This window comes from Microtus oregoni, unplaced genomic scaffold (genome assembly GCF_018167655.1).
Source record: "Microtus oregoni isolate MIOR12 unplaced genomic scaffold, Mior012 000003F_ref0000135, whole genome shotgun sequence".
Lineage (NCBI taxonomy): Eukaryota > Metazoa > Chordata > Mammalia > Rodentia > Cricetidae > Microtus > Microtus oregoni.
In genome coordinates this window covers 21468867-21496082 of record NW_024543062.1, presented here as the reverse complement: position 1 = coordinate 21496082, position 27216 = coordinate 21468867, and the positions used below count along the sequence as shown (strand labels likewise).

The 27216-nt window shown below is 42.2% G+C and overlaps 1 protein-coding gene across 5 annotated transcripts in view; it reads right to left on the bottom strand.

Moving 5' to 3' along the window:
- The window catches only part of Ift81 (intraflagellar transport 81), a 76475-nt gene that overhangs the window by 6795 nt on the left and 42464 nt on the right, over positions 1-27216 (bottom strand). For all 5 annotated transcript variants that reach the window (XM_041649338.1, XM_041649337.1, XM_041649336.1 and 2 more), the window contains 6 exons: positions 18104-18253; positions 13766-13894; positions 12234-12323; positions 5012-5098; positions 4028-4099; positions 3521-3606 (listed from right to left, as the gene is read on the bottom strand). In XM_041649338.1, the coding sequence (XP_041505272.1) occupies positions 3521-3606; positions 4028-4099; positions 5012-5098; positions 12234-12323; positions 13766-13894; positions 18104-18253 (614 nt within the window). The remainder of the gene's footprint in view (positions 1-3520; positions 3607-4027; positions 4100-5011; positions 5099-12233; positions 12324-13765; positions 13895-18103; positions 18254-27216) is intronic.

Sequence of the window (27216 nt, the reverse complement as noted above, 5' to 3'; positions counted from 1 at the left end):
TGTAAAAGAGCCCTGATCACTGTGGGTCATGCTACTCCAGGGCAGTGATCTTGGGTTCTAAAGAAAGCAGGCTGTGCCAGCCATGAAGAGCAAGCCAGTGAGCAGCATCCTCCATGCTTTCTGCTTCAGTTCCTGCCTCCTGGTTCCTGTCTTACTTGAGTTCCTGTCCTGTTCCAAATACTTATAAGCTGATATAAACCTTTTCCTCCCCAAACTGATTTTGGTCAATGGATTTTTATCACTGCAATAGAAACCCTAATTAAAGAAGGAATGGGAGGAGATCTTAGATCTTAAAATTATTTGTTTGCTTATTTGCGGGGAGGGATGTTTCAAGACAGGGATTTTCTGTATAACAGCTCTGGTCTTGAACTTACAGAGATCCACCTGCCTCTGTCTCCCAAGCGCAGGAATTAAAGGCATGCGCCACCATACCTGGCTAGATCATATATTTAAATGCAAACCTTGTCTTTGTTTCTCTGTGCCAATTTAGATTATACTATTATAAGAATAAAGCAAGAAAAGATGAAGAATCGAGGATATCATAAACCACAGCATCAGCAGAGAAAGATCACACCTCAGTAGTGCGAGGAAACAAGTGGCTAGGACAGGGGAACAGCAGAGAAAGCACCCATGGTCCCTGCAGAGAAGCACAGGAAGTATTTGTACACAGGAACAAGGGTGAAAATGGCCAACAGTCCCATGAGCCTTCATTTTGTCCTTACTCATGAAACACAAGGCCCAACTGCTTGCTGTCCACGATCTCCAAATGATGCTAGGATGAGCTAAATGACATCGTAACCCAAGAAGAATGTATGGAGTCAGGTGTGGCACACATCTTTATCCCAGCACTTGGGAGGCAGAGGCAGGCGGATCTCTGAGTTTGAGGCCAGCCTGGTTTGCAGAGTGAGTGCCAGGATAGCCAGGACTATACAGACAAACCCTGTCTGTGGGGACAACAGGGGTGGGGGGAGACTATGGTCAGAGCTCAGATGGCTTTAAGGAATGTACTAGTATCGTAGGTCTGAGACTTGTCCACAATGTTTTAGCATTCTCATTTACATACCAATTTCTCAGGAAACCAACAGGCTTATTATAGTAGTATGCTAGCCCCAACCTGACATGCACAAGGCTCTAGGTTTGTACCTGGTACTTTGCTGAGATGGTGGTCGGGGGCGAGGTTAAAACAACAACAACAACAAATGCAGGCTATTTCCTAAATCTTTGGGTTAATTAAAAAGAAACCAATATTGAAAATGGAATGACAATAAGTTTTGTCTCTGTAATAATATTTGTAAGAACGTATCCGTGAGTTTAGAATGTAACCAACACTATTTTTTCACATAATCTTCAGAATTATTTTAATTACAATTATGTATGTGTGTGCACTTGCATCAGAGAACGGCTTGCATGAGCACGTCCTCATCTTCCACAGTGTAGATCCCAGGGTGTTATTCAGGTTATTAGGCTTGGTGGCAAGCACCTGTACCCTCTGAGTCATTTGCTGACCCCTTTTTACAATATTCGAATGTAATGCTATAGTCATGGCACAATTTTTTTCCACAAAATAACTTGAGGAATATGCAAGTTTATTATGATTGTGTTAATGTATGCATGCAGGTGCACTCACCCATGTGGGCCGTACAGAAGCCAGAGATTGATTTCAACTAGCTTCCTCCCTTGCCTCTGTTCCTCATGTTTAAAGCAGTCTCTCTCATTGAGCCTCACTGGCTGGCCTGTGAGCTCCATGGGAAGTGCCTGTCTGAGCCCCAGTGCATCACATCTGCTCTGTGTGGGTGCTGGGGACTCACATTCAGCTCCTCATGCTCGTACAGTGAGTGCTTTACTCCTCAGCCATACGGACTTTGTTCTAAATAAAAACTATCTTACATTTACTTATTTTGTATGTGAATGCACATTCAAACGCCTGTGCCACAGCACATGCGTGGAGGTCAGAGAACAACTTGTGGAACTCAGTTCTCTCCTTCTGCTATATGGGTTCTGGGGATTGAACCCCAGTTGTCAGGGCTGGTAGTAAGCACCCTTACCCACTAATCTACCCCACTAGCCCCATACTGGATGTTTTAGTGATGAAGTACATCCTGTCAGAAAATGACTGGACATTTAACAGTTCAGAAGCAATTATTTCCTTCTTCCTTTTTTAGACTGACAACGTTGAAGAAGTGAATAAAATTTCTAAAATGTCTATTTTTCAAGAACAAATCAACTATTCTCATTTCTTACCACTGACAATACAGACTAAGAGAGCAGAGTTTACATTCTTTGAAAGAATCTGATTAAGAATGTTTATAGTTTAGTATGGAGAGCATGCATTAAAGCCGCCCTATTCCTAGAGGAGCTCCAGTCGGCCGTGCCTTCTGGTGTACCACATGGACAGTGCGACAGGCTACTTCCTAGGCTCCCCCCTGGGAACACCAATGCACAGACACTCAAAATCTCAACTGCAGCCGCAAGTGTGACACCTACCCTTTTGTGTTCTTACTTGACAGTAAAAAGAACACTTCTGAGCTGGGTTATGGTGGTGCATCCCTTTAATCCCAGCACTCAGAGGCAGAGGCAGGCAGATCTTTGTGAGTTCGAGGCCAGCCTGGTTTACAAGAGCTAGTTCCAGGAGAGGCTCAAACTCTACAGAGAAACCCTGTCTTAAAAAACAAACAAATAAACCAACAAAAAAATGAAGAAAAAAAGAAAGAAAGAAAAAAAAAGAAAACACCTCCATTACTGCATTTTATTACAACTTGCAATTTAGCTATAAATGCATTTTAAGGCAAGAGTTGATTCAGTACAGTATGCCACAAGTGGAGACTACAGAGAGTCGCCATTTAAGACTAAGCAGTATTTGCACACCCTTTCCATTTCAAAGGCTGGCAATGCTGCAGTCACAGGGTTTCTAGCTAAGGCAGAAGTCACACCGTACAATCAGCAGGCAGATGGCCAGAGTCCCAGCCATGTGTGCTTACGGAGACAACATTAAAGCGTTCACGCTTACATAGAGCTAATACACAAGTCACATATTCTTGGAGGTGGGAGTGGGGTTAATGGTTAATGGAAGGTGCAAGGGTTTGGAACCAGATAATGGTGATGAGTCAGCATTGTAAATGTAATCAGTGCCACATTGTAAATGTAATCAGTGTAACTTTTATATTTTACATAAATATATATATATATTTATTACATGACGAAAAGAATTTCTTAGCTAGAAACCCTGTGACTGCAGCATTGCCAGCCTTTGAAATGGAAAGGGTGTGCAAATACTGCTTAGTCTTAAATGGCGACTCTCTGTAGTCTCCACTTGTGGCATACTGTACTGAATCAACTCTTGCCTTAAAATGCATTTATAGCTAAATTGCAAGTTGTAATAAAATGTACAACTGTACCCCATTAGGAGGGCTAGAATCACTAAGGTTCAGTAATAGCTCAAATGCTCTGTAAGCTTCTATCTTATTTATAAACCTACAGCTGAAAACACTGAATAAGTCAATTCAAAAATAAAATAACTTGCCTGATTGCTTTCCTTTTTTCTTGTTGATCAGAAGAGACGTAAGCCTTCATCTCATCAGTTGCTCGGCGAAGCTGAACTTCCAGGTTCTAAATGCAAAGACAGGCTTCAGGAAGTCTTTACTGTTGGGGCCTCAGAAGGGCCTACAAAATGACTCAGCAGGTAAAGTCTAGCAACCCGAGTTCCATCCCCAGAACTGACACAGTGGAAGGAGAGAACTGAGTCCTGCAAGCTGCTCTCTGACCTCCACAGACACACCAGGGCACACACATACACACAATCAATCAATCCATCCATCAATGAAATAATTTTTAGTCAGGTCTCAGGAAACAGAGTCAGGCAGATCTCTTTGAGTTCAAGGCCAGCCTGGTCTACATAGTGAGTTTTAGGACAGCCAAGGCTACATTAAGAGACCCCCATCTTGAAAATCAAAAACCAAAACCAAACGAACAAAAAATAACCATTTTAAACATCTTCAGGAGTGCTTTCGCTGCATACTCTTTGTCTCACCTTAATCACACAGTTTGTATAATGGTATTTACTCTCCTCCTGAAGACATTCTTCACGCAGTCCTCGTACTTCCTACAATATAATGTTAAGTGGGTAACAAATTATTGAAAGAATAAAAGAGAAGTTGGCTTTAAATGCACAACAGAAGAATGGTCATCAGAACCATCCCAGCACAAGCTTGTCTACATTAACAGTGTAGTACCGCTGGCCGCCAGGTGACTCCTGGCATTTTCTAACCTGCTGGCGCAGCTACTCACTCACCAAGTTCTACGTGACTAGACTCTGGTAGGAGCTAGGGACACAGCACTGAAGAAAACAGGAATGAAGACTATTTGTGATGGGTACAGGTGTTATGTGGGTAGATGGCTCAGTCAGCAGGCCAGGCTGATGAGGAGAATGGGAAATACTAAGGAGCACAATCAGGAAAGTCTGTGAGAAGGCAGTTACCTTCAGATGGAGATCTATGTGATAAAAATAAAAGGGGAGAGAAGACACTGAGTGTCCTGGGCAGAGAGAAGAGTACATACAAAAGCCTGGAGGTGGAACTGAGCTTGGCCAGTCTGGAGTGCTGGACAAGGAGGACTGCAGGACACGGTATGACCTTGACAAGGTAGGAGGAGCCCCACATAAAAGAATTTGGAGGTTAGGTTTCACTCGAGTGTAGTGGGAAGCCAATGAGGGTGGCCTATATCAGAAACTAGCTTCTTGGTCTGTTATAGGAGATTAAATGTCAGAAGACAAGAGATCGGATAGATGGCTACTATGGAGTCTGGGCAGGAGAGTATGGACCTTAAGCTTCGGTGGTAGTGGTACAGATGGAAAAATTCAGTGGATAAATATAAAGTTCAAAGGAATAAAGGTCTTTGAGCCTTGGAGGCAGTCTAGGAGACGATGATAAAGATGTAAGAACTCGCGACACTGAGTGAGAATGTGCACACACAGGTAGCTTTCGCTAAACTGTTGAAATAAAAACTCCATTCTTACCTGTTCTAATTTGGACCGATTGCTTTCAAGGCCTGCTGCACAGCTATCATACTGGGCTTTCTTTTCGTCACACTCCTGGGTTAGTTCCTAGTTTGAAAAGGGCAAATGATTAAGTGAAAAACAAACGCATAAAATGTGGCTCTGAAACAATGCATGGCCTTGTCAGTCTTGTAACTTGAGTCTAAGCTTCTTGGCATACTTATGAGTTATTTATACAACAATTGGACATTTGAGAATTATGACAGATGGGGGTGCTGATAAGAATAATAGCTACCATGTACTCATCTGTGTGCCAGGCTCTTGCTTAGGAGCTGGGGATACAACAACGGGCAAAACAGCATTCCCCTAAGTAACGCTCAGAGTGCACAGGCTGTAAGAGCTCTAGCGGACAGACGCAACCTGCACAACAGCACGCAGGACTCTCAGACCTAATCCAGGCTTGGGGACCAGTGGAGCTGACTTCCTGGAGAAACTGATATCTAAATTGAGAATGGGGGATTAGTAAGAATGGTTAGGGAAAGGGAAGCAAGGGAAAGAAGATGCTTCCCCCCCCCCTTAAACAACAACAACAACAACAATGGAACATCGTGTGTAAAGGATTGGGAAGTACAGGAGATGAAAGATTCAGGAATGTAAGAGTAGCCCATTATCAGTGTATCTGAGAATATCGAGAGAAGGATGACGATGAATGTGGGTGTCGGATAAGAACTTTGCGAATCCTACCAGGGCACATAAACAATATCCTGAAGGAGGTACTCACTGTTACCTCCACACGAGGCTTAGAGAACACTCAGAAGGCCAGGTCCTGGCCAAGACTATGCATCAATAAAGGGCAGAGTCAAAGTGAATTCAGGCTCATCTAAGAGCTTCAAAGTTTAGTCACATATTTTGAAAGATATAATCTAAAAACCTGCTGCAAATATACAAGGATGCTAAGTATTTGCAAATGCTTGTTAAGGAAGAGCAAATGTCTCTTAAAATCCAGAGCTGAACTGAATCGCCAAGGAATCAGAATCATCAGGACCAGAAACAAGAGATGGACAGTGGCTCTCCTGGGGAAATGAGGGTGAGGAGTTGGAACTGAGGACCCCATAGTAGACCGTGGTTAAAGAGTAAGGGTAAAATCAGCCTGGAAATGACCTTGGTTCTACATAGTAGCACTCTTGGAATCGAGCATTACCATGGAAGAGGAGTGTTGTATGGGCTGTCTCTGTTGTGCAGACCCTATATGGCTCGGGGTAACTAGAATGGCATAAAGACTGAGAGAGTATTATGGCTTTATGTATTAAAATGAGCTAACGAGAGGCCAGCGAGATGGCTCAGTGAGTAACAGCGCTTGTTGACAATCCCTGGGACTCACGCAGTGGGCAAAAAACTGACTCCCACAAGTTGTCCTCTGACATCAATGCACATATATGTACACACATACATACCCCACACACACCAAAATAAATGACTATAACAATCGTATGTCCCATAAGTAGAAAAGGTCAGCAGCTGTGTGCACTTAGACAGCTTCTCACTAAGATGAACTTGCTACAGTTGATGACAGAGCCTTCTTCAAAAACCAAGAGAAATGAAACACACAAACATGGCTGGTCTGGAACTTAAAACTTACTATGTAGACTAGTCTGGTCTCAAACTCACAGAGATCTGCCCGCCTCTGCCTTTTGAGTGCTGAGATTAAAGGCCTGAGTCACAATGACGGCTAGTGACAGCTTTTCTTCTCTTTTTTCTTTTGTTGACCTGTGAATCTGAAATCTAAACCAATCAAGATACAGCTTAAACTCAGGCTGACAATGGGTTTAGATTTCTCCACCTACATGGTCTAAGAACTTGCAAGCTGAGATAGTAGCTCAAAACTAGCTTCTAGCTTATGACAGTTCTAAAACCTTAGGCCAGAAAACTGAATAACCACTCCCTGCTGCCAGAATTCAAGAGACAAACAATCCACAGAGCACATGACTGTGGTCCAGCTTTTGAGAGGCTGACAGAAGAGGAGGGAGTCACACAGCCATACTCTGTTTCACAGAACAGCATAGACAGACATTGGTGTGCACATACATACACATAAAAAAAATAAAATGAACTCCCCCCCCCAAAAAAAAGGGAATTCGAGGTCTGGAGAGATGGGTCAGCAGTTGAAAGCTAGGCTCACAAGCAGAGGACTTGAGTTTAGTTGCCAGCACCCATGTTATGAGACGCACAACCTCTTTTATCTCTAGTTCCAGTGCACCTATGGCTCTCTTCTGGCTTCTCTGTGCCCACATACAAACAAACAAAGGAATGAATGAATGAATGACTTTCAGGGAGGGTGGCTGCTGGAAGGAAGGTGTGAAATACAGGCAGCAATGGTGAGCACTGGTAGCTATGAGGTGAATCTAAACCGAACATGGCTGTATAAAGTAGGAATTATGATAGTAAAAACACCATGACAGCTGCTCTCAGAGATGAAGAAATAAGAAAATAAAATGTCAGAGGACTATTATGCCCAAAGTCCAGATCCCCAAAACATTACCACGAAGTCGTATCTGATGCAAAAGCAAAGAGTTTTTTATTGTGAGTTAACTCGGGTCCTGCATTTGTTTGAAGCAGGGCAGCAATAGGACTAGCTCAGGAGAGACCCCAGCAGCAAACATAGGGGGTTTATATCACAAAATTCCTGGAAAGTATTTAAAACACTATCAATTGTTATTATTATTTGTGTGTGTGTTGTTGTCCTTATTTTTTGTGTGTGTGAGAGAGAGAGATGGAAGAACAGATAGGAAAAATATTATTTTTGTGACAAGGTCTCCGATAGCTTAGCTGGCCTTGAACTTTTTTCTATAACAAAGATTCCTCTGGGTTCAGGAAAGAGAAGTCCTGCTTCAGGAACTCAGCTCACAGCTGGGGCAAGAGACCCAACAGCAACACACAGAACAAAGTCTTATCTTTATAGACTTAAAAAGATTTATTTGTATTTAAATGTACATGTATGTCTCTGTGAGCATCTGTCACATCCGTGCAGGTGCCCATGGAGGCCAGAAGGTATCAGATCCTTTGGGGCTGTAGTTACAGGAGGTTGTATGCCACCCTGTGTGGGTACTGTGGGAAAAACTGATTTCTGGAAAAGCAGCAAGTGCTCGAAACCTCTGTCTCCAGTCCACTTTTTAGATTTTAATGGGGAGAAGTCTGTACCGCTAGATAAGGCCTTACTACTAAGGTAGCATGGCTTCTGCATACGAGGGATTTAGCACCTTAGTGAAGGAACTAGATGGGCCACAAGGCCAAGCCTTAGGCCTGGGATAGAGAGAGCTGCAGAGAGGTGTAGCTACCCCCTCTATAGCAGCAGCATCTGCGGCCTAGAATGACCTCAATTCCCTTCTACCCCATCCTACTCCAAGTGTTGGGTTACAAGTGTTGGCCTCAGGCCCAGTTTTATGTGGTGCTGGGGACTAAACCTAGGGTATGGGCACACTAGGCAAGCACTCTACCAGCTGAGCTACATCCCCAATCCCTATCTTTTCCTTAGACAATCTGTGCAGCTTGAATTATGTACAGTTTTGGGGTCTTGGGGTTTTCTGAGATAGGATCTCATGGAGCCCATGATGGCTTCAAGCTCAATATGCAGCTGTAACCAAGGGTGACCTTGAACCTCTGAACCTTCTAGCTCTACCACATTCAGCTTAGTTTTACTTTTATAAGAAAAAAAGCAAACAATCAGTAAAAAGTACTTTAAGAAGACTAAACAACCAGACTGTATACTTTAAACTGATATATTAGTAATTACATGTAATTATTCCATTTAATTACACAGCTATGAATTAACTCAAGATGCTGTTCTAGCTGCAAATGATTATAAAAAATTTAAATAAATTGTAAGTTGCAAATCTTGAATTGATGATACTCTTAATTTTAAATAGTTTTAGTATTCTAAGTGCAATAGTTAATTGTAAAATTCCTTAAATACTTGAGGGTAGCCCATTAAAGTTAAAAAGTATTCACTATTTTTATTTTACAGACACCTGATTTTTTTTATTAAAAAGGAAATATATACTGGAGAAAAAAACAGCATCTTCACAAAATGATAATTACATATAGAAGAATAAAAATAGACCCATATTTACTACCCTGCATGAAATTCCAGATGGATCAAGGACCTCATCATAAGACCTGATATCCTGAATCTGACAGAAGAGGAAGTGGGGAGTACACTGAATTCACTGACACAGGAGAGGAGTTCCTGCGCAGGATCCCTGTAGTGCAGACATTTAAGAGCAATGATTAATAAATGGGACCTCGTGAAGTTGAAAGCTTCTGTACAGCAAAGCACACCATCATTCGAGGAATGAGGCAGCCTCCAGAATGGGAAGAGTTTTTTTTTTTTTGTTTTTTGTTTTTTTTTTTACCAATTCTACATCTGACAGAGGCTTTGTATCTAGACTATACAAAGACCCCCCCCCCCAAAAAAAAACCCCTGAGCATCAAGAAAACAAATAAGTCATTTTAAAAGTGGGGTATAACACCAAACGCATCAACCAGGAGCCATAGGCGCTGGGTGGTTGGACACTATGGTGATCTCTTTGTGATGAAGCATGACCCACCAGGGCAACCTGAGTTCAACAAGGAGAACTTTGCACAGGTCTGGGACGGTCCACTCTGTGCTCCAGAGGGACAGAATGGGCCCACCTGGTACCTTGCAGTACCAGCCAAATGAACCCCATTGGTGTGAGCAGAGGTATGGTACAGTGGTTCATGGGAGAGAGAGAGAGAGAGCCAGAGTAGTTCAGGTCCTATGGACAGAGGTAAATCTGAAGAGAGAGGAAGAGAGTGGGCTGAGATGGTGAGGGAACTGAACCCTGACCAGCAGCAACAGCAGAGATGACCCTGCAGACCCAAAGCAGCAGGATCTCCACAACACAGGGCAGCAACAAGATACCCAGGGGAGCCCTAGCAAGGGTTCAGCATCAATATGGTAGTAGAAACCAGAGGCCTCGAGCCTGACCAGTGACTCTGCAGTGAACACCCTGATCAACTGATCCTTTAAAACCTCTCACAGTAGATGGAGTCAAGCAGTCATAACTTTGGTATTTGTGGTCCAGATCTGACATAACAAAAGCCAAGTTTAACCTTACTAACTCCTCAGCTCGAAAAAGATACGCTATTTTAAATTACTCTTGATCTTTAAACACATGGTAGTGTCACCAGGCATGACGACACACACTTCTAATTCTAGCACGTGGGGACTGAGGCAGGCAGATCTGAGTTCAAGGCCAGCCTGCTCTACAGAGTGAGTTCCAGGCCAGCCAGGACTACATAGTAAGATCTTGATTTAAAACAAATAAAATAAAAAGGTATGGCTTAAAAAGTTGAGGGATTCTCTTAGCTCAAGAGTTATGAGCAATAGTCAGACCCTTTCCCAAACAACAAAAATTTGAATTTAAACAATGGTTTATAGGAGAGGGGGCGTGGCTCACAGATACAATGCTTTGCCTAGCACGTATGTAATGCTGGATTCCATTGGCAACACCATAAAAGTTTTAAAAAACAAAACAATTTTTGGAAGGCTAGGGCATCTCAACAGGAGATCAAAGAATGCCTGTCTAGCATGTGGAAGGCCCTGGATTCCACCTCTAGCAATGTAAAACATGCAAATAAAATTAAGGAAAACGGGGAAGTTAATAGTGAACATTTTCGCATAACAGGAGTAGAAAGGCCATACTGTGAGATACGATACAGACCATAAAGTAGTAGAAGCTGAGGCTACAAGGCATAACTAGCCTCCCACAAAAGGAGGGAGGCCAGAGGTGGAAAAAAGAAACGATGGCTAAAAGGTTCACAGGTGGCAGAAATATAGAAAGATCTCAAAGAGATTCATGTGGGGGGGGGTCACATTACATCACTAGTATACTGTAATACAGACTCTTGCTCTCTGTTTCCACTACACGATTTAGACGAGTCCCTAGTTTCTGTGCCTGCCTCCCTCCCTTCCCTCCCCCACTCCCTCCCTCTCTCTTTCCCTCCTTCCTTCCCTCCCCTCCCATAAAGGAAGTCTCTGTCTTTGGGTAGTTGTAAGGCCCAAATGAAAAATGTGAGTACATAGTTAATACTTAATAAATATTAATATCAAATATCATCATTACCCGTAAGTCCCCAATGCTCCTATAACTTCTCTGGTTCAAACTTTCCTAGAGTTCCTCGACCAGCTCCATGATACCATGTGTTTTCTTTTATCTTGCTTCAATTTCTTTACAGGCTGGTACTATATCACTTCATCTCCTCTGTGATGGTAGCAGTGTGTAATAAGACATTAAAATAAAGACAACTTAAGCCAGACATGGTGGTACACGCCTTTAAGCCCAGCACTTGGGAGGCAAAGGCTTGAGGACCTTTGTGAATTTGAGGCCAGCCTGGTTTACATAGAGAGTTCCAGAATAACCAGGGATACGTAATACAGGGATACATAATAGCACATAATAGAAGAGAAAGACCATGAGAGAGAGAGAGAGAGAGAGAGAGAGAGAGAGAGAGAGAGAATTTCCAGGTTAGAGTCAGATCCCTACTTTTGTATCCCATTTGTCTATCCGGAGCCATTACGTTACTAAACCTGTCTCAGACTGCATGGCATTTTCTATAAAAAGGAAATTATGTCTAACTGATTCCAAAGTCTATGTGATTTTCTGCTCTGGGGCTGATTCTGACAGATGGTGTTCACGTGGAACTGGTTTTCTAGTTCCATCCCCAAGCACAGGCAAGATGGCTGGCACTCAAACTTCCAATTACTACAGAGAAAGAGGAAGTAGCAGCTGCTAATATTACTGGTAGGGATCCTGCTGTGGAGGGTTAGCTTCCCAGTAACGCGCTTGTACTTCTCCTACTCCTACTATACTCTGCTCCACATGCCTGCACAACAGTCAGCTTACCTCTACGGCTGGCTTCAGTGGTGCCCAGGCACAGAGAATGGGGTCTAATAAATGCAGATGATTTAAAAGAAAATTTTCATCTGGCTGCATTTTTGTACTCCCATTTAAATTCCTTCTCCTCCATCCGAACCCTCATTAAATTATAACACAGTGGGTAGCATAAACTCAGTAAAGCCTTTGTGGCCACATAACCACTGGCTTATGTCATAGCAACACAGTCACAATCATTTTCCTTCCATTTTCTCCCAAGTGGAACACTTAGAGCCCACCTAGTTCATCTGGGCAAGACAGAGCTAAAACTATCTCAAAGTCAAACTCACCTGACAATTCTGACGTAACTGCCGGAGTTCTTTTATGACTGGGGCCAGAGCTGACTTCTTTTCTGATACCAGGGAATTCAGTTTTTTTACCTGTCATTTAAGAAAAAAAAATGACATCTACAAAAATAAAAAAAAATGCTACTTACATAAAAATACTATTGCAGTTAGAAAAAGATTGAAAAAAAAAACCTGTAAGTTACTTCAGTGACAAACAATAGAAAAGGGATTTATCAAATGTTAATTTCTACTTTCTTGACTTTTTTTGTTTGTTTGTTTTTGGTTTTGTTTTTCAGGGGTTGATGTAGCTCTGGCTGTCCTAAAACTCACTATGTAGACCAGGCTGGGCTCAAACCCACAGAGATCCATTTGCTTCTGCGTCCCGAGTGCTGGGACTAAAGCTATGTATTACTACACTAAGCCAGTAGATGTCAACTTTTTAGCAAGGTGAAATGCCATTTATTGGTTCAAATGTCAATTATCATGATTGCGAACCATGACGAGGAAATGTTTGTTAACACTGAATGCATGACGTGACAATACAGTTACTTGTCTACCACTATAAGATATAGTCTGTTAAAACACGTGCAACTCAGGTCACAGGAAATACACACAATGTATGGGGGATTTTCAATATACTTAACCTGAATGGCCTGACAGAACAGGGGTCCTGAAGGCCTCGTCTATACTAAATACTAACCCTTTTTAGGAACTAGATTTGGGCAAAATCCAGAAAGTTCTAGGCTAACACTCAGGGTAGTCTTTGGGTTTGTGGCAACAACTATTTACCAACAAATAAGGAAAGATTTCAAAGTTATAAATGATGCCTTCTGAGAGTGTCCCAGTGCACTTGGAGGAACATCAGGACATACACAAAGATGAAATAATTCTAGTACTTACTTTTACCATAAACACTTCTTTAATGTCATATTAAGATTCAAAGTATACACTGTTTTAAGTTGAACAATTATATTGTAATGGAAATATTCAAGAGATAGATTAAAAAAAACAGATGAAAGAATGCAGGAAGAAAGCGAGGTTTGAGTGAATGTGTGTTGTTGACACGAGCTGAGGACCAGCGCCTGAGTCCCAAGGGAGCGGCACAGCCTTCCTCTGGTCTGAGTGCAAAAGCTGACAGTGAGAGCAGACCACACCCACCATAGCTTTCTCCCCATAGCTGTGTACAGCCTGAAGCCCTACGGAGACTGCTCCTATGCAGACAGACTCGACCGGCCTGCTTGTGAATTGGTATGTAATAAACACTACGCTTGGTGTGGGGCTGCAGCTGCCCTGTCCATGCGCTCAGACCACCTGACCCCAGCTTTTCCGTACATGTGCCTGTGTGTCCGTCCTTTCTTCATTCCCTTGCTGCCCCAGTTAGGTCAACCTCTAGAGTCATGCAAGCATGTGGCAAAAGAATATAAAGTATAATGAATAGAGATTAATATTTAAATGTTTAACTGAAAATTAAACATAAAAACCTGCCTTCTAACCATGTAAGTTAATAAAATAAACAAGACAGAAGGTGTCATTACCATTTCAGACATGTCATCCAGGGTTCGGCCTTTCATCTCATCAACCTCACTCTTGAGGGCCGACACCCTTTCTAGCTCTTCCTGGGTGTAACTGTACCCAGACACACCCTTCTTCTCTTCAATAGCATGCTGTAAGAAACAAAAAGACCATGAGTGTTGACATATTTTTCCCATAGGAAATACTTTCTATTTCTGTTGAAAAGTTGTAATTAATAAATTTGTTTAAACTCCCAAAAGACAATCTGCACTCACTTCAACTATTACTTCATCCAGGAACTCGTCTTTATACACTATAAACCTATGTTCAAAGTTGCCATGCTATCTTCAGAAGCATAGGAAGTATATTTAATTTCAGACTCTCAAATAATTCTTAGTATAAAACCTAAAGCGCATGATATACTCAGTAAACATTTGGTGAGCACATGCACTCGTAAGTGACAAGTTGTATTCATTCACTCCTCTGGTATTTCTTATATACTAGCTTTTCTGAGCACAGTTCTGGGCACCAGTGTAGAATAATGAACAAAAAAGGACAGGGACTCTTCCCTCAAAAAGCAATAGTGGAAATAAATACGCAATACAAAGACAAGTAAGTAGAATATATTCAAGGTGAGACTAGATCTGGAAACTTCTTTTTAAAGATTTATTTATTTATTATTTATTATGTACACACTCTTCTGCCTCCATGCCAGAAGAGGGCACCAGGTCTCATTACAAGTGGCTGTGAGCCACCATGTGGTTGCTGAGAACTGAACTCAGGTCCTCTAGGAAGAGCAGCCAGTGTTCTTAACCTCTGAGCCATCTCTCCAGCCCCTAGACATGGAAATTTAAACCATAAAGTTGTTCGAGAAAATGTATGACATCCGTGCAAAGCTATGAGGAGGTATGAAAGTGGGACCCCAACAATTGAGTAGCAGCGTTAGTTTGGAACAAAATATCAGAATGTAACATTCTGGAAGACAAGTGGAAAAATGTGTTGTGCACGCATGTGTGTGAGGCTGCATTGTGTGGAGGCCAGAGGTTGACCCCAGGTGTCTTTCTCAATTGTTCTCCACCCCATTCTTTTGAGATAGTGTTCTTCACTGAACCTGGAGCTCAGTGATCTGGCTAGACTGACTTGCCAGTAAGCCACAGCAATGGTCTTATCTCTGTCTCCCTGGAGCCAGGGTAACAGGCTTGCAGTGGAGCACTTGACTTTTACATGGGTGCTAATTCAGGTCCTCATGCTTACACAGCAAGCGCTTTATTGGCTGAGCCTTCTGCCAGTTCCTGTAGAAAAACATTACAGGGAAGAAGAAATGGCCAGCTATGCTAAATGCTGCTAAAAGGTTGAGTAAGAAAAGGATTCAAAATCAAAGGTAATTGTGATCTAGTGACAGGGTTCTGTGGCATGGAAAGTTTTAAAACCTATTGGAAGCCAGGGATGGTGGCACAAGACTGTAATCTCAACACTCAGAAGACTGATGCAGGAAGATCAGGAGTTCAAGGCCAGCTCGGACTACATGGTGAGTTTTAGGAGAGCCTAGCCTACACAGAAGACCCCACTTCAAAGAAAAATAAAAATATAGTCAAGAGCATGAAAATATCACATGTGAAGCCTGACAGCCAATAAAAATTACAGATAAATAAGGAAAGGTAGCAAAACAGGCCTGGAAAAATGACTCAGCAGTCAAAAGCACTTGCTGCTCTTTGATAGAAGATCCAGGTTTGGTTGCCAGCAACCACATGGCCACTCACAACCATTTCTAACTCTAGTTCCAGGGGATCTGATGCCCTCTTCTGACCTCTGTGGACATCAGGTACACATGTCATACACATACATATACGCAGGCTAAAGATTTATACACATAAAAATACAAATAAAGGCCGGGCGGTGGTGGCACATGCCTTTAATCCCAGCACTCGGGAGACAGAAGCAGGTGGATCTCTGGAAGTTTGAGGCCAGCCTGGTCTACAAGAGCTAGTTCCAGGACAGGCACCAAAGCTACAGAGAAATCTTGTCTCAGAAAAAAAAAACAAAAACAAAAACAAACAAACAAAAAAAAACCCCACCAAAAACCAAACAAAACAAATAAATAATCTAAAAGAATAAAAGGTAGCAAAACATAAAACAATAGAACAATCCAAAGTGAATCACTATGAGAAACAGTAATATGGAATAAAAAAAAAGAAAAAGTGAAACACATAATCAAAAAAAAAAGAACCAATGAGATGGCTCAGGGGTAAGGACGCTTGCTGCAAAGCCCGACAAGTTTGATCCCTGAGACCCACATGGTGGAAGGAGAGAACAGACTCCTAAAAGTTGTCCTCTGACCTACACATGCGCAGTGATAAATGAAAACACATACGAACACACACAACAAACAAACAAATGTAATATCAATAAAAAAGGACCATGGGGAATGGTGACTTTGGTGATATTTTGTTTGTGCTATAACAAATAAAGCTTGCCTGGAGATCAGAATGTGGAGATAGCCACTAGTTAGCCTCAGAGGCCAGACAGTAGTGGCGCACACCTTTAATCCTAGCACTCAGGAGCCAGAGGCAGGTGGATCTTTGTGAGTTTAAGGCCACCCTGGGCTACATGAAATTGATCCAGTCTAAAAGAGAAATAGAGCTAGGCAGTGGTTGCTCATACCTTTAATCCCAGTATTTGGGAGGCTTGCACCTTTAATCCCAGCTAGGGAAGTAGAGACAGGAAGGGAAGGGATATGGCTGGGCAAAGGGAGGAATACAAGGCAGGAGCAGGCAGAAGCTCAGTGCATTCAGTCTGAGGATTCATGGAGACAGGATCTCACCCACTTTGGTCTGAGGATTCAGAAGAAGTAAAAGGTCTCTCTAGTGGTTGGCTCCTTTACCTCTCTGATCTTTTAGCATTTATTCTGATATCTGATGATGGGGGAAGCTCTGTTAACCAATCACCTTTAAGACATGGAACCTAGTTAGGGCATGGCTACCTGGAACCCAGGAAGAAAAACTGGACCAGGTGCTCCCTTTCTCTGGGTGATTCCTGCAAGACACAGCGGAACTCGGACTTCCCATTCTTGTGGCGTGAGTTTCCCCTTATAACAATTAAAAATATAATTGTTTATCTTTAAGCTGGCCTGGTTATTTCCCAAATTGAGGAAACAATTACAGTTGGTGCCCGGTTCGTGGGCCACTTGAGTCTCTGGCAGCTCTGTCCAACGGCGGCTATGCCACGCTCATTTGGGCATTACAATCTGACTCTAAGTTTTTATTAGTAAGACCAATTAGAATTTGTGCTACAGTGACCAAGTCTAACATAGCTGCAAGGGGAGTCCAGGTAAAAGGGAAGAGAGGCACTGATAACTGGTATAGCCACAGTAGAATTAGAAGTCCACAGCTGAAGAAGAACCTGAAAAATCCCCAGAAGTTTGATTTTAAGTCAAGGCCAGGGGAATCAAGTGGAAATTAGGAAATAATCTGAACAATAATGTAATTATCACTGCCAATTTTGAAACTGGTGTTGTTAGGACCCACGTTTGGGTCATGGTAAATCTTCAGTTCCAGGTTCTTCATCACTGAACTGAAAAGTTTATATTGTCAGCAGCAACATGTGAAATGCCCTTTACCTCTACCAGCACTGCCAGTTCAGAGCAGTGTCCTGATGAAATAGCTTCCCCATGGCGAAAAGGAGGGGAAATGTCACACCAAGAGAACTGCAGGGACCTGGCATTCAGAGAAGCTCCACAGCAAAGCTTCAACTCCTGCCTACAGCACAAGCATACAGAACAAGGCTGCAGGCAAACTCCACATAGTGCCTTCCCTAGGTATTTCTTTCCAAAGCTCCTTGAAAATGCATGCGTAGGCCATGGTAAATAATGTTTTACAGTCACTCACTTGGAATGATAATTTTACTCATATTAACTAGCTAACCAAAAGAAAAACCAACTTGGACTTCCAGCTTCTATTAATAACCCCCAAGTGAGCACACATATTTTTGGTTTTTTTTTTTTTTTTTTTTTTTAGTTTTTTGAGACAGGGTTTCTCTGTAGCTTTGGAGCCTGTCCTGGCACTAGCTCTTGTAGACCAGGCTGGCCTCGAACTCATAGAGATCCGCCTGCCTCTGCCTCCCGAGTGCTGGGATTAAAGGCGTGCGCCACCACCGCCCGGCTTGAGCACACATATTTTTAAAAGGCAGTGCTTTCTGCTCCATTAAAAACTAAATAAATCAGCTTACATGACATCTCTGTAATTAGCCAAAGAAAATTAATAATTGTATGATTTTTCCAGTAAAAACAATGACCTCAGCATAAAGTTACAAACTATAAACCTCCTGACATTTGTATTTTAGCAGCCAAGATAAAGCTGTATTACCAGTTGGTGTTGAATGGTTTCCTGACGTTGCTTAAGAAGTTCTTCTGTCCTCTGCAAGAGACCGAACTCAGCCTTAAATTCAGCTATTATCTGGTGCTTCTTTTTGAAAACTGTACTCTTGCTTCGAAGTTTACTGACATATCTCTTGAACTGCAAAAAAAAGAACCCAAGTATTATAAATGAACTCATCTCATTAGAAAGCTTTTCTTCTCCGCCTTACAGTCTATGTATCACAAATACACAGTTTCCTAGTTTTCTTAGAAAACCAGGAAAGACTAATTGCTTAATATTTATGCACTTAATATGCTTGTGTATGTAGTCCGTGCACGCAGGAGACAGAGAAGTCAGGAGAGTGTGACAGACTCCTCAGAACTGGAGTTACTGATGGTTGTTGTGAGCCACCACCTGGTGCTCTGAATTGAACCTGGTTCTTTGTTTATGCAGACAAGGTCTTTCTATGCAGCCCTGGCAGTCCTAGAACTTGTTACATAGACCAGACTAGCCAGTCATGTGCCACCATGCCCAGCTATGAACTTGGTTCCTCTGTAAGAGCAACAAGTGTCTTAATCACTGAGCCATCTCTCCAGCATCAAGCTAACTGTTTAATTAAACTATATACATATATAAACATATTCATTTTTAACTCAAATATTCTGAATCCCTATATGAAAGTCTTTCCTGGATGCTGGTGGTGCATACCTTTAATCCCAGCACTTGGAAGGCAGAGGCAGGCGGATCTCTGTGAGTTCAAGGCCAGCTTGGTCTACAAGAGCTAGTGCCAGGACAGGCTCCAAAGCTACAGAGAAACCCCGTAACCGTACAAAGGCCTACAGAAAAAGGAAGAGGCCATGAGCAGCTCTGGACTGGTCTTATAACAGAGTTTTACAAATGACTGTGTTCTGCTAGAAGTGCACTCAATTTGCTGGGCTCAATACAGAAAAATCAGGGTTGCCGGACTGTGGTGGTGCACACTTTTAATCCCAGCACTCTGGAGGCAGAGGCAGGTGAATCTCTGAGTTCAAGGTCAGCCTGGTCTACAGAGCCAGTTCCAGGACAGGCTCCAAAACTACAGAGAAACCCTGTCTCAAAAAAACAAAAACAAAATAACAACAAAAACCAAAACAAAAAAGAAAGAAAACCAGGGTCGGCAACAGTGACTACTGTCTCCTGCGGAGTGAACTGTGGCTATTTCCTTAGGAAACATCTCAGACACGGGATAGGGACTCATCCTAAAATTTAAGAAGTCGAGAAACTACTGAAAAGGAACACTTATAACACTCTTATGATACACCATTTCTACTTTTCTTTTCAAGTAACTTTTTTTGTTTAATTTTTGCTTTGTTTTGTTTTTGTTTTTCGAGACAGGGTTTCTCCGTAGCTTTGGAGCCTGTCCTGGAACTTGCTTTGGAGGCCAGGCTGGCCTCAGACTCACAGAGATCCCCCTGCCTCCTGACTGCTGGGATTAGAGGTGTGCACCATAACTGCTCAGTTCATTTCTTATTTTCTAACTATATTTTTTCTACTCTAAGTAGCATTTTATTAAATATACAATAATGAAATATTTTATCTTAAGGATTCCGTCTGCCGTAAACCGCTTCCACATAACACAAGCTCCTGTATTACCTAACAGGAGACAGTTCATTAGCAACTGGAGAGAAAGCAGAGTGCTTCTTTTTGTTTTGTTTTGTTTTGTTTTGTTTCTAGATTTTGAGATAGGGTTTCTCTGTGTAGCCCTGGCTGGCCTGGCACTTGCCTTGTAGACGAGGCTGCCTCCTTGGTGCTGTAATTAAAGGTGTGTGGTGTAACACCATGCACCACTTAAATATTTGATTTTTAAAAATTTTATGTGTTTGGATGTGTTGCCTTCATGTATGTCTGTGTACTGTGTGTGCTTGCTGCTGGTGAAGGCCAGAAGACGGCACTGGATCACCTGGAACTAGAGTTATAGATGGTTGTGACCACCACGGGAGTTTTAAACTCATGTCCTCTCTTATAGTTCTTATAACAGCTAGTGCTTTTACCTATTGATCCACTCTCTACAATATTTTGATGTTATACTCATTAATGTTAAAAATCTGCTTCACATAAACACATAGGACAAAATATTAGCAGTATGTTTATGGCCATCACAGAATGGTTGAAAATTTTCTCTTAATCCTAGGCTAAAGTTAATTTAACAGTATTTTTCAATGAAATTCAAGACTGTAAGTCACACAGCCATTTTTAAGACCAAACACTGTAACACAATCCAGTCCAAAGATAAACTAATTTGATACTTACACACTGAGAAATGACGGTGGGAAAATATAAAGTCTTTGTTTTCTATAATCAGACCACTATGTTTCTATAACAGCAGAAAGTTTTGTATGGACAGTAAAACCATTACAATTTCTAATAGACCAATGGTGTCGAAGGTGAGTCATGGTGTGCTGGTATGTGCAGTGCGGTGTGTATGTTTGTGTTCCAAACAAGGCTGCAGCGAGGTCCTGCACACAACATGGGTGAGCACTGCCAGAATACTGCAAATTCATTTCATTTGTACATATTTGATTTTGAATTAATTTTGGTTATTGCATGTTCAAAAATATTTTGCTCCTGTCAATTTTTTTTGTGACTCCCAACTCTGTTACATCACCCCAAGAACTTGCCACCCACAGTTTCAGAAAATGAGCTGTAGATGAAGGAAATTCAGAATACCTTTCCTTCTCTTTGCCAAGGGTTTTTGAGATAGGGTCTCCCTAGGTAGTCCAGGCTAGACTGAACCTGAACATGACACGTGGCCTTGGCATCCAGAGTTCTTGTATCAAAGACACGTGACACCACAGTGGGTTTAATTTTATATTGGGAAGCGGGGAGATGACAGTCTCAGTGTCTCTTATAGCCAGGCTGGCCTTGAACTGATCCTTCCCTGGCTAGGATTACAAGCACGCACCACCATGGCTGGCTCTCCAAATATTTCTCTATAATTAAGTTAGTCTTGCTACTCAGAAATCTAGCCCCCACACTGCAAATTTTCAATGGCTGGGTTACAAAAGCTGCTCAAAAAATATGAGCCATAGCAAAGCACCTAGAGTCTAATAACTTGCTAATTTTCCTTTTAAAGCATAAATGTGTAAGCCTGATATAACCACCGACTCAGAATCCCTAGAGTAACTAACTATACAGTCTATTAAAAGTGTCCTGGGCAAAGTGCCCAACATGAAATCAGCCCTGCTCATCTGCTCTCCTGTGTAACGTCCAGGCCAGCTTCCCTCTCTATCTTGCTGAGCTCCAGGACTATTTTTAAAAGCTAACAGCTAGAAATGGTTTGCTGGGAGAACAACCCCACATGTTGCTCACCAGACTCTACGAGAGCTGCTTATTACTTGGGATTCACTACACATTCTACCTAGGGGAAGGTATACAGTCAGGGTCACATGAGCCACAGTTCCACACAAAGATGTAATAGGTGGTCATCGAGGCCTCTAACAACTCTATTGGTTCTGACTCATTACGGCAAAAAAAACACATCACTCATGTTTTCAGTACACTGAAATCACCACTTGGACTTTAGGTTATTTCTGGGCTTTTAAGTATCATATAAAACAATACAAATATATTGATTTTTCAAACACTATTTCTTTGGAAACAAAGATCTTGCTATGTGACATAGGCTGGCCTCCAATGCCAGATCTTCCTGTTTTCTCAGTGCTGAGATTACAACTCTGTGTCACATGCCAGCCTTAAATACACACTTCATAATTTCTGCAGGATATTTTTCCAGAAATTATCAAAAGGGACACGCGTTTCTGATATTCTGCCAAACTGCTCTTAAATGCTTTCACAGTTGATCTAAAAAGTGATACAAGCATCCTTTTAACCCTGTACTTCTTTTTTTTTTTTTTTTTTTTTTTGGTTTTTTGAAACAGGGTTTCTCTGTAGCTTTGGTGTCTATCCCGGAACTAGCTCTTGTAGACTAGGCTGGCCTCGAACTCCCAGAGATCCGCCTGCCTCTGCCTCCCGAGTGCTGGGATTAAAGGCGTGCGCCACCACCGCCCGGCTTCCCCTGTACTTCTTTATTAGGAAGCTTGGTCTCTCATCATTTCTTGAGCTCCTGCAGGGATCTTAAGGAACTTGGCTTGCCCTTGCTTCCCTTTGTCATTGCCTGTTGTGTTACTGTGACTCTGTAGCAGAGATTCTCAAACTATCTACTCTCAAATACCCTTTATGTAGTCTTTTTTATTTGGCCCAGCCTGGTCTTGAATTTATCATCCTCTTGTTTTGCTCTCCTAAGAGCTGAGATTACAGAAGTGCACACCATGCCCAACAAACCTTTTAAGATTATCAAAGATGTGAAGATTTTATGTAGATGCTATCTATTGATACTTGCCATACTAGAAATGAAAATCAGCAGCGTGGTACAGCACAGATTCTAAAACTCAAGAAAAGCCAGCGCATTCTCTGTCCACTCTGCCGGGTCAGAGTCAGAACTAGCCCCCCTTTCCTGCTGCAGAGGAGCAGCAGCTGCACCTGGGCGGCCACAGAGGATGACTCAGCAGCAAAGTGGCGTGGCAGGAGGATCCAGAGACCAAAGGGAGATGAGTGGAGAGGGGAAATACACAGACTTGGACCAGTGGGTCATAACTGAGGGGCTGGGGGTATTTATGGGAGGGAGACCACTTCCATAATTATGGATAGAATTGAGGAGCTAAAAATTCTTTTAAAATTTTATTTGTACCAGGTGGTTGTAGCACATGCCTTTAATCCCAGTACATGGGAGACAGAGGCAGGAGGATCTCTGTGAGTTTGAGGCTAGCCTGGTCTACAGAGTGAGTTCCAGGACAGCCAATGCTACACAGAGAAACCCTGTCTCTAACAAACAAAAAGAAAATTTTAAATTTTATTTGCATGAATAGTTTGTTTATACATATGTATGTGTACTGCCTGTGGACCAGAAGAGGGACCTGATCCCCTGGAACTGGAATTATGGCTGCTAAGTGGGTACTGGGAATCGAACCCACATCCTCTAGAAGAACAGAGGCCTTAACCAGTCAATTCTCCAGCTCCAACATATCTTGTTTTATATTTATAGTCAGAAACTTTTAAACTGGCAGCTGCAAGTGAGAATCCAAGCCTGGTGCACTCTGCTTCCCATAATCCATCTCTGTAAGTAATTTAGGAGGAACTAGTGACAGACAGGGGAGAGCAAGAATGTTTCATCTGGAGAGTTTCTTTAAACTAGGAACTATATGATCTCCTGTATTCCATCTTTAAACTAGGAACTATATGATCTCCTGTATTCCATCTTTCTTAGAACTTTAACCATTGAACATACCTCAACATTACCTTAAGGTGTTTGTTCACTGTATGAACTGTTTCTACAGGCTGCGGGAACTGGGCCAGGAGGAAAAGGATGGAGGTGCTGATGCTGGGCCCTGAAAGTACCTGGAGGCAGTGGCCTGCTTTGGCTGGAGCATTACCAGCAACACACCAGTGATGATGTACTATGCTAACTGGGCCCTGTATTCCCTGAAGATTCAGTAGCCACCATAAGCAGACAAGGAGCAGTGGCTCATGCAGATGACATCCCCAACCCCTTTGCATCAAAAGCAGCACCGGAACAGTCCTGAGGAACAGCACAACTCTCAAGAGAGTGAGCTGCACTTCTGTTTCACCAGACTCACTGCTGCTGAGCCAGACAGGGAACTGATGTATCCTGGGAACCATGAGGGAGGCAAGAACGACAGCCACATTCAGGCCTAGCAGACCTACACTGAGGCCAAATACAGCAGATAGATGGCACACAGATGGGTTCTTCTCTCGGGTGGAAAAGAAGGAAACAAGGAAGTATGTCTGACTGGTGGTGTGGCAAGTCCAGCTCTGAACGGATGCAGGAAGCCTGCAGCACGCCCTGTGGCATCATCTATGATGGCAAAGGACACTGAGGAGAAACTGAAGGTGTGGACCACTTTGAATCTGTGTCCTGGGACACTCTGACCCAGGAATACCTCATCTCCAAGTTGGCCATGAAGGAAGTCATTAATGCATTCTTCTATGAAAATGGCTGGCTAGGAAACTGAGATCCTATACCCTATTCTTGCCTGGCAAGAACACCTTGGTCCTAAATGAAAGGACTGATGTTTTTATGTTGATTATTGTAAATAAATGAATCTTTTTGTTGATATTGTCTTGTTGGGTTTTGAGACAGGGTCTCACTAGGTAGATCTAGTGGTCCTAAAACTCACTATGTAGGATCAGGCTGACCTTAAACTTATAGATCTGCCTGCCTCTGCCTTCCAAGTGCTGAGATCAAAGGTGTGTGCCACTACACTCAGGAAATAAAGCAACTTAATTTTAAAAATTAGTTGAAAATTTTATTCTGAGATTATGTTTGAAAGATAAAACCTTGGTCAGGTGAGGTAGCCTATGCCTTTCACCCCAGCACTAGAGAGGCAGAGGCAGGCAAATCTCTGAATCCGAAGCCAGTCTGGTCTATATAGTGATTTCCAGGACAACTAGGACTACATAGAGACCCCCAAGAACAAAAAACCCTCCAAAAAAGCCCCTAAACATTTTTTTCTTGTAAAAGTTTTTAAAAAACATTTCATGGAGTGCTAGAGAGCTCGCTCAGAGGGAAGAGCACTGGCTAGTCTTGCAGAGACCTGGTTCCCAGCAGTCACATGGTGCTCACAACCATCTCCAGTCAGGTTCTAGGGGATCTGTGGCTCTCTTCTGACTTCTGAAGGCACAAGGCATATACATGTGCTACACATACATATATGTGGGCAAGACACTTATACAATTAAATAAATTAAATAAATCTTTAAAAATTAAAAAATTAAGAGGATATTTAAAATAATTTTAGAAAATAATTTCGAACTAGATATTTACAACAATAATTTTAAGCGGGTGGTAATACAGCTTAGCAGGTTAAAGTCCTTGTTATGCAACCCTGAGGATCTGAGTTCAGTCCCTAGAACCCATGTAGAAGGCCTGATGTATCCATGCACATCTGTAATCCTAGCGTTCTCGTAAAGCGACAGGAGGCAGAGACAGAAGAATCAGAGGAAAGACCCTAAGCTACACCAGTGTACATAGCACAGAGACCAGAGACCCTTATGCAAGAATGAGGCAGGAGGAGAGAACCAAGTCCCAAAAGTTATTCTTTGACTTCCATATGTTTGCTGGGCATGTGCATTCTTACATTCAAACATGTGGGACCCTAAGCGTGAATGGAGAGAACCAACTCCCTCTTGCTATGCCTGACCTCCAATAGTGCACTGTAGCACACAAATATACATACATATAAATAAAGATGGAAATTTAAAAGAATGACTTTAAAAGAAACAATTTTAAAAGATAAAGTGTTTTGTTGTGTGTGTTTATGTGTGTGAACTTGCACATGTCTGTGATTATATCACACTGACTCAGACACTTATTTTGCACAGCAAGCACTACTGATCCAGCCACCCTCCCAGCCACAAAAATAATCTTAAAGGTGTTCCTGGTATTTGAGGAGGTCAGAAGAAGGCAGCAGATCCCCAGGAGCTGGGTTATGGATGGTTGTGAACCACTGTGTGGGTGCTGGGAACTGAAGCTGGGTCTTCTGCAGGAGCAGCAGTGTGCATAAACTTAGAGCCAGCTCTACAGCTCCAGGCTCTTTAAAAACATTTTATTAGCACTGCTGCTGCTGCAGCTGGTGTTGTAAGTTGGTACCTAGAGGCCAGAAGCTGCAGTTGTGGGTGGTTGTGGGTTGCCTGATGTGGATTCTGGGAACTGAATGCTGGTCCTCTGAAAGAGTAGGAAATGCTCTTAACTGATAAGCCATTTCACCAGTCAACAGGAGTTTGAAAAAAACAAGCAATCATTTTAAAGGGAGAAAAAAAGATCATAGGATATAATCAATAAATCTTTGCAAGTTAAGATAAAAGCTTCCTTTTATGCATTATAATAGGTCATTCAAACACATGTGCTACCATTAAAGTAAAATACAAAGCTTGCCACTGGGATGAAAAGTGCATTAGAGCAGCTAGCAGTCATCCTGTGTACCAATATACATATGGAATCTAACACTGTCATTTCTGAAAGGTCAGCCCTCATTCTCCATGCTTAGGTCAGTAGAAATAATGCTGTATGGTTTGGGCCATAGGGTGCTCAGTAAACACTCTATTATTGGGAGCTTTAATCTCTCTGCATGCAATGAGTGTGGGTAATGGATTAATGTCTTTAGGAACACTATTACAGACTCAGCTCCTTTCTGATTAAAATGGAACTTGACAAATGTTCTTTCTCCTTTTTCTACTCACTGTGTTTCTAGCCTTTTACAGCAATGATCAGAGTCTGTGCTAGCCTGACACCTTTCAAGCTTATTGGCAACGACAGGGCTGTTACTGGACTCCCAAGCTTACAGTGCACACTCACAGGAAAACAGACTCTGTCTCTGCTGCAAACTTTCTGCTTCAAGATCTAGCATGAAAGTTATTTTCCAAGTAATTAGCTGGAAGGGCTTTACAAGACAACTGCACAGTAAGTAATTTCTGCTGTTCAAGACTATGGAGAGCTATGCATATTTTAAAAGAGAAATTAATAATTTCACCAAAACTCTCAAGTTTCTTCTTAGAACAACTGGACCAGAATAAGTACTTTTTGTTCTTAAATCCTATTAGTCCAACATCAATGCTATCTTCCATGTCTCAATTAAATCATATCTTTGTCAATTTCCTCGTCAATTGATACTTAAATTAAAAACTCTATAGACATGGACTTGAGGGAGCTAAGGAGTTAAGAGATAAGATGCCACCATCTACAAGCAGCATGGCTGCGTCCAGAGGCAGCATCCCTCCCTCCCTGGTCAGTATCTGCCATTTTGTCTGAATCCAGGCTATCTTCTTCTGCAGATGACTCACAGGCTCTGAAGTTTGCTCTCAGAACTGCTACATGGTCTAAGCAAAAAGAAAATGTTTCAGAGCAGCCTTTGTTTTCTGCTAAAATGGCCGTCTGTTCACAATACCCAGCATAACTAGTGTGACATAAACACATACACAAATTCTATCCTAACCTTTCCCAACCTGTTCGTATTACATTTTTAACTTTAAATTAGGAAGTTTCGGCAGCTGAGCATGAACAACACAATT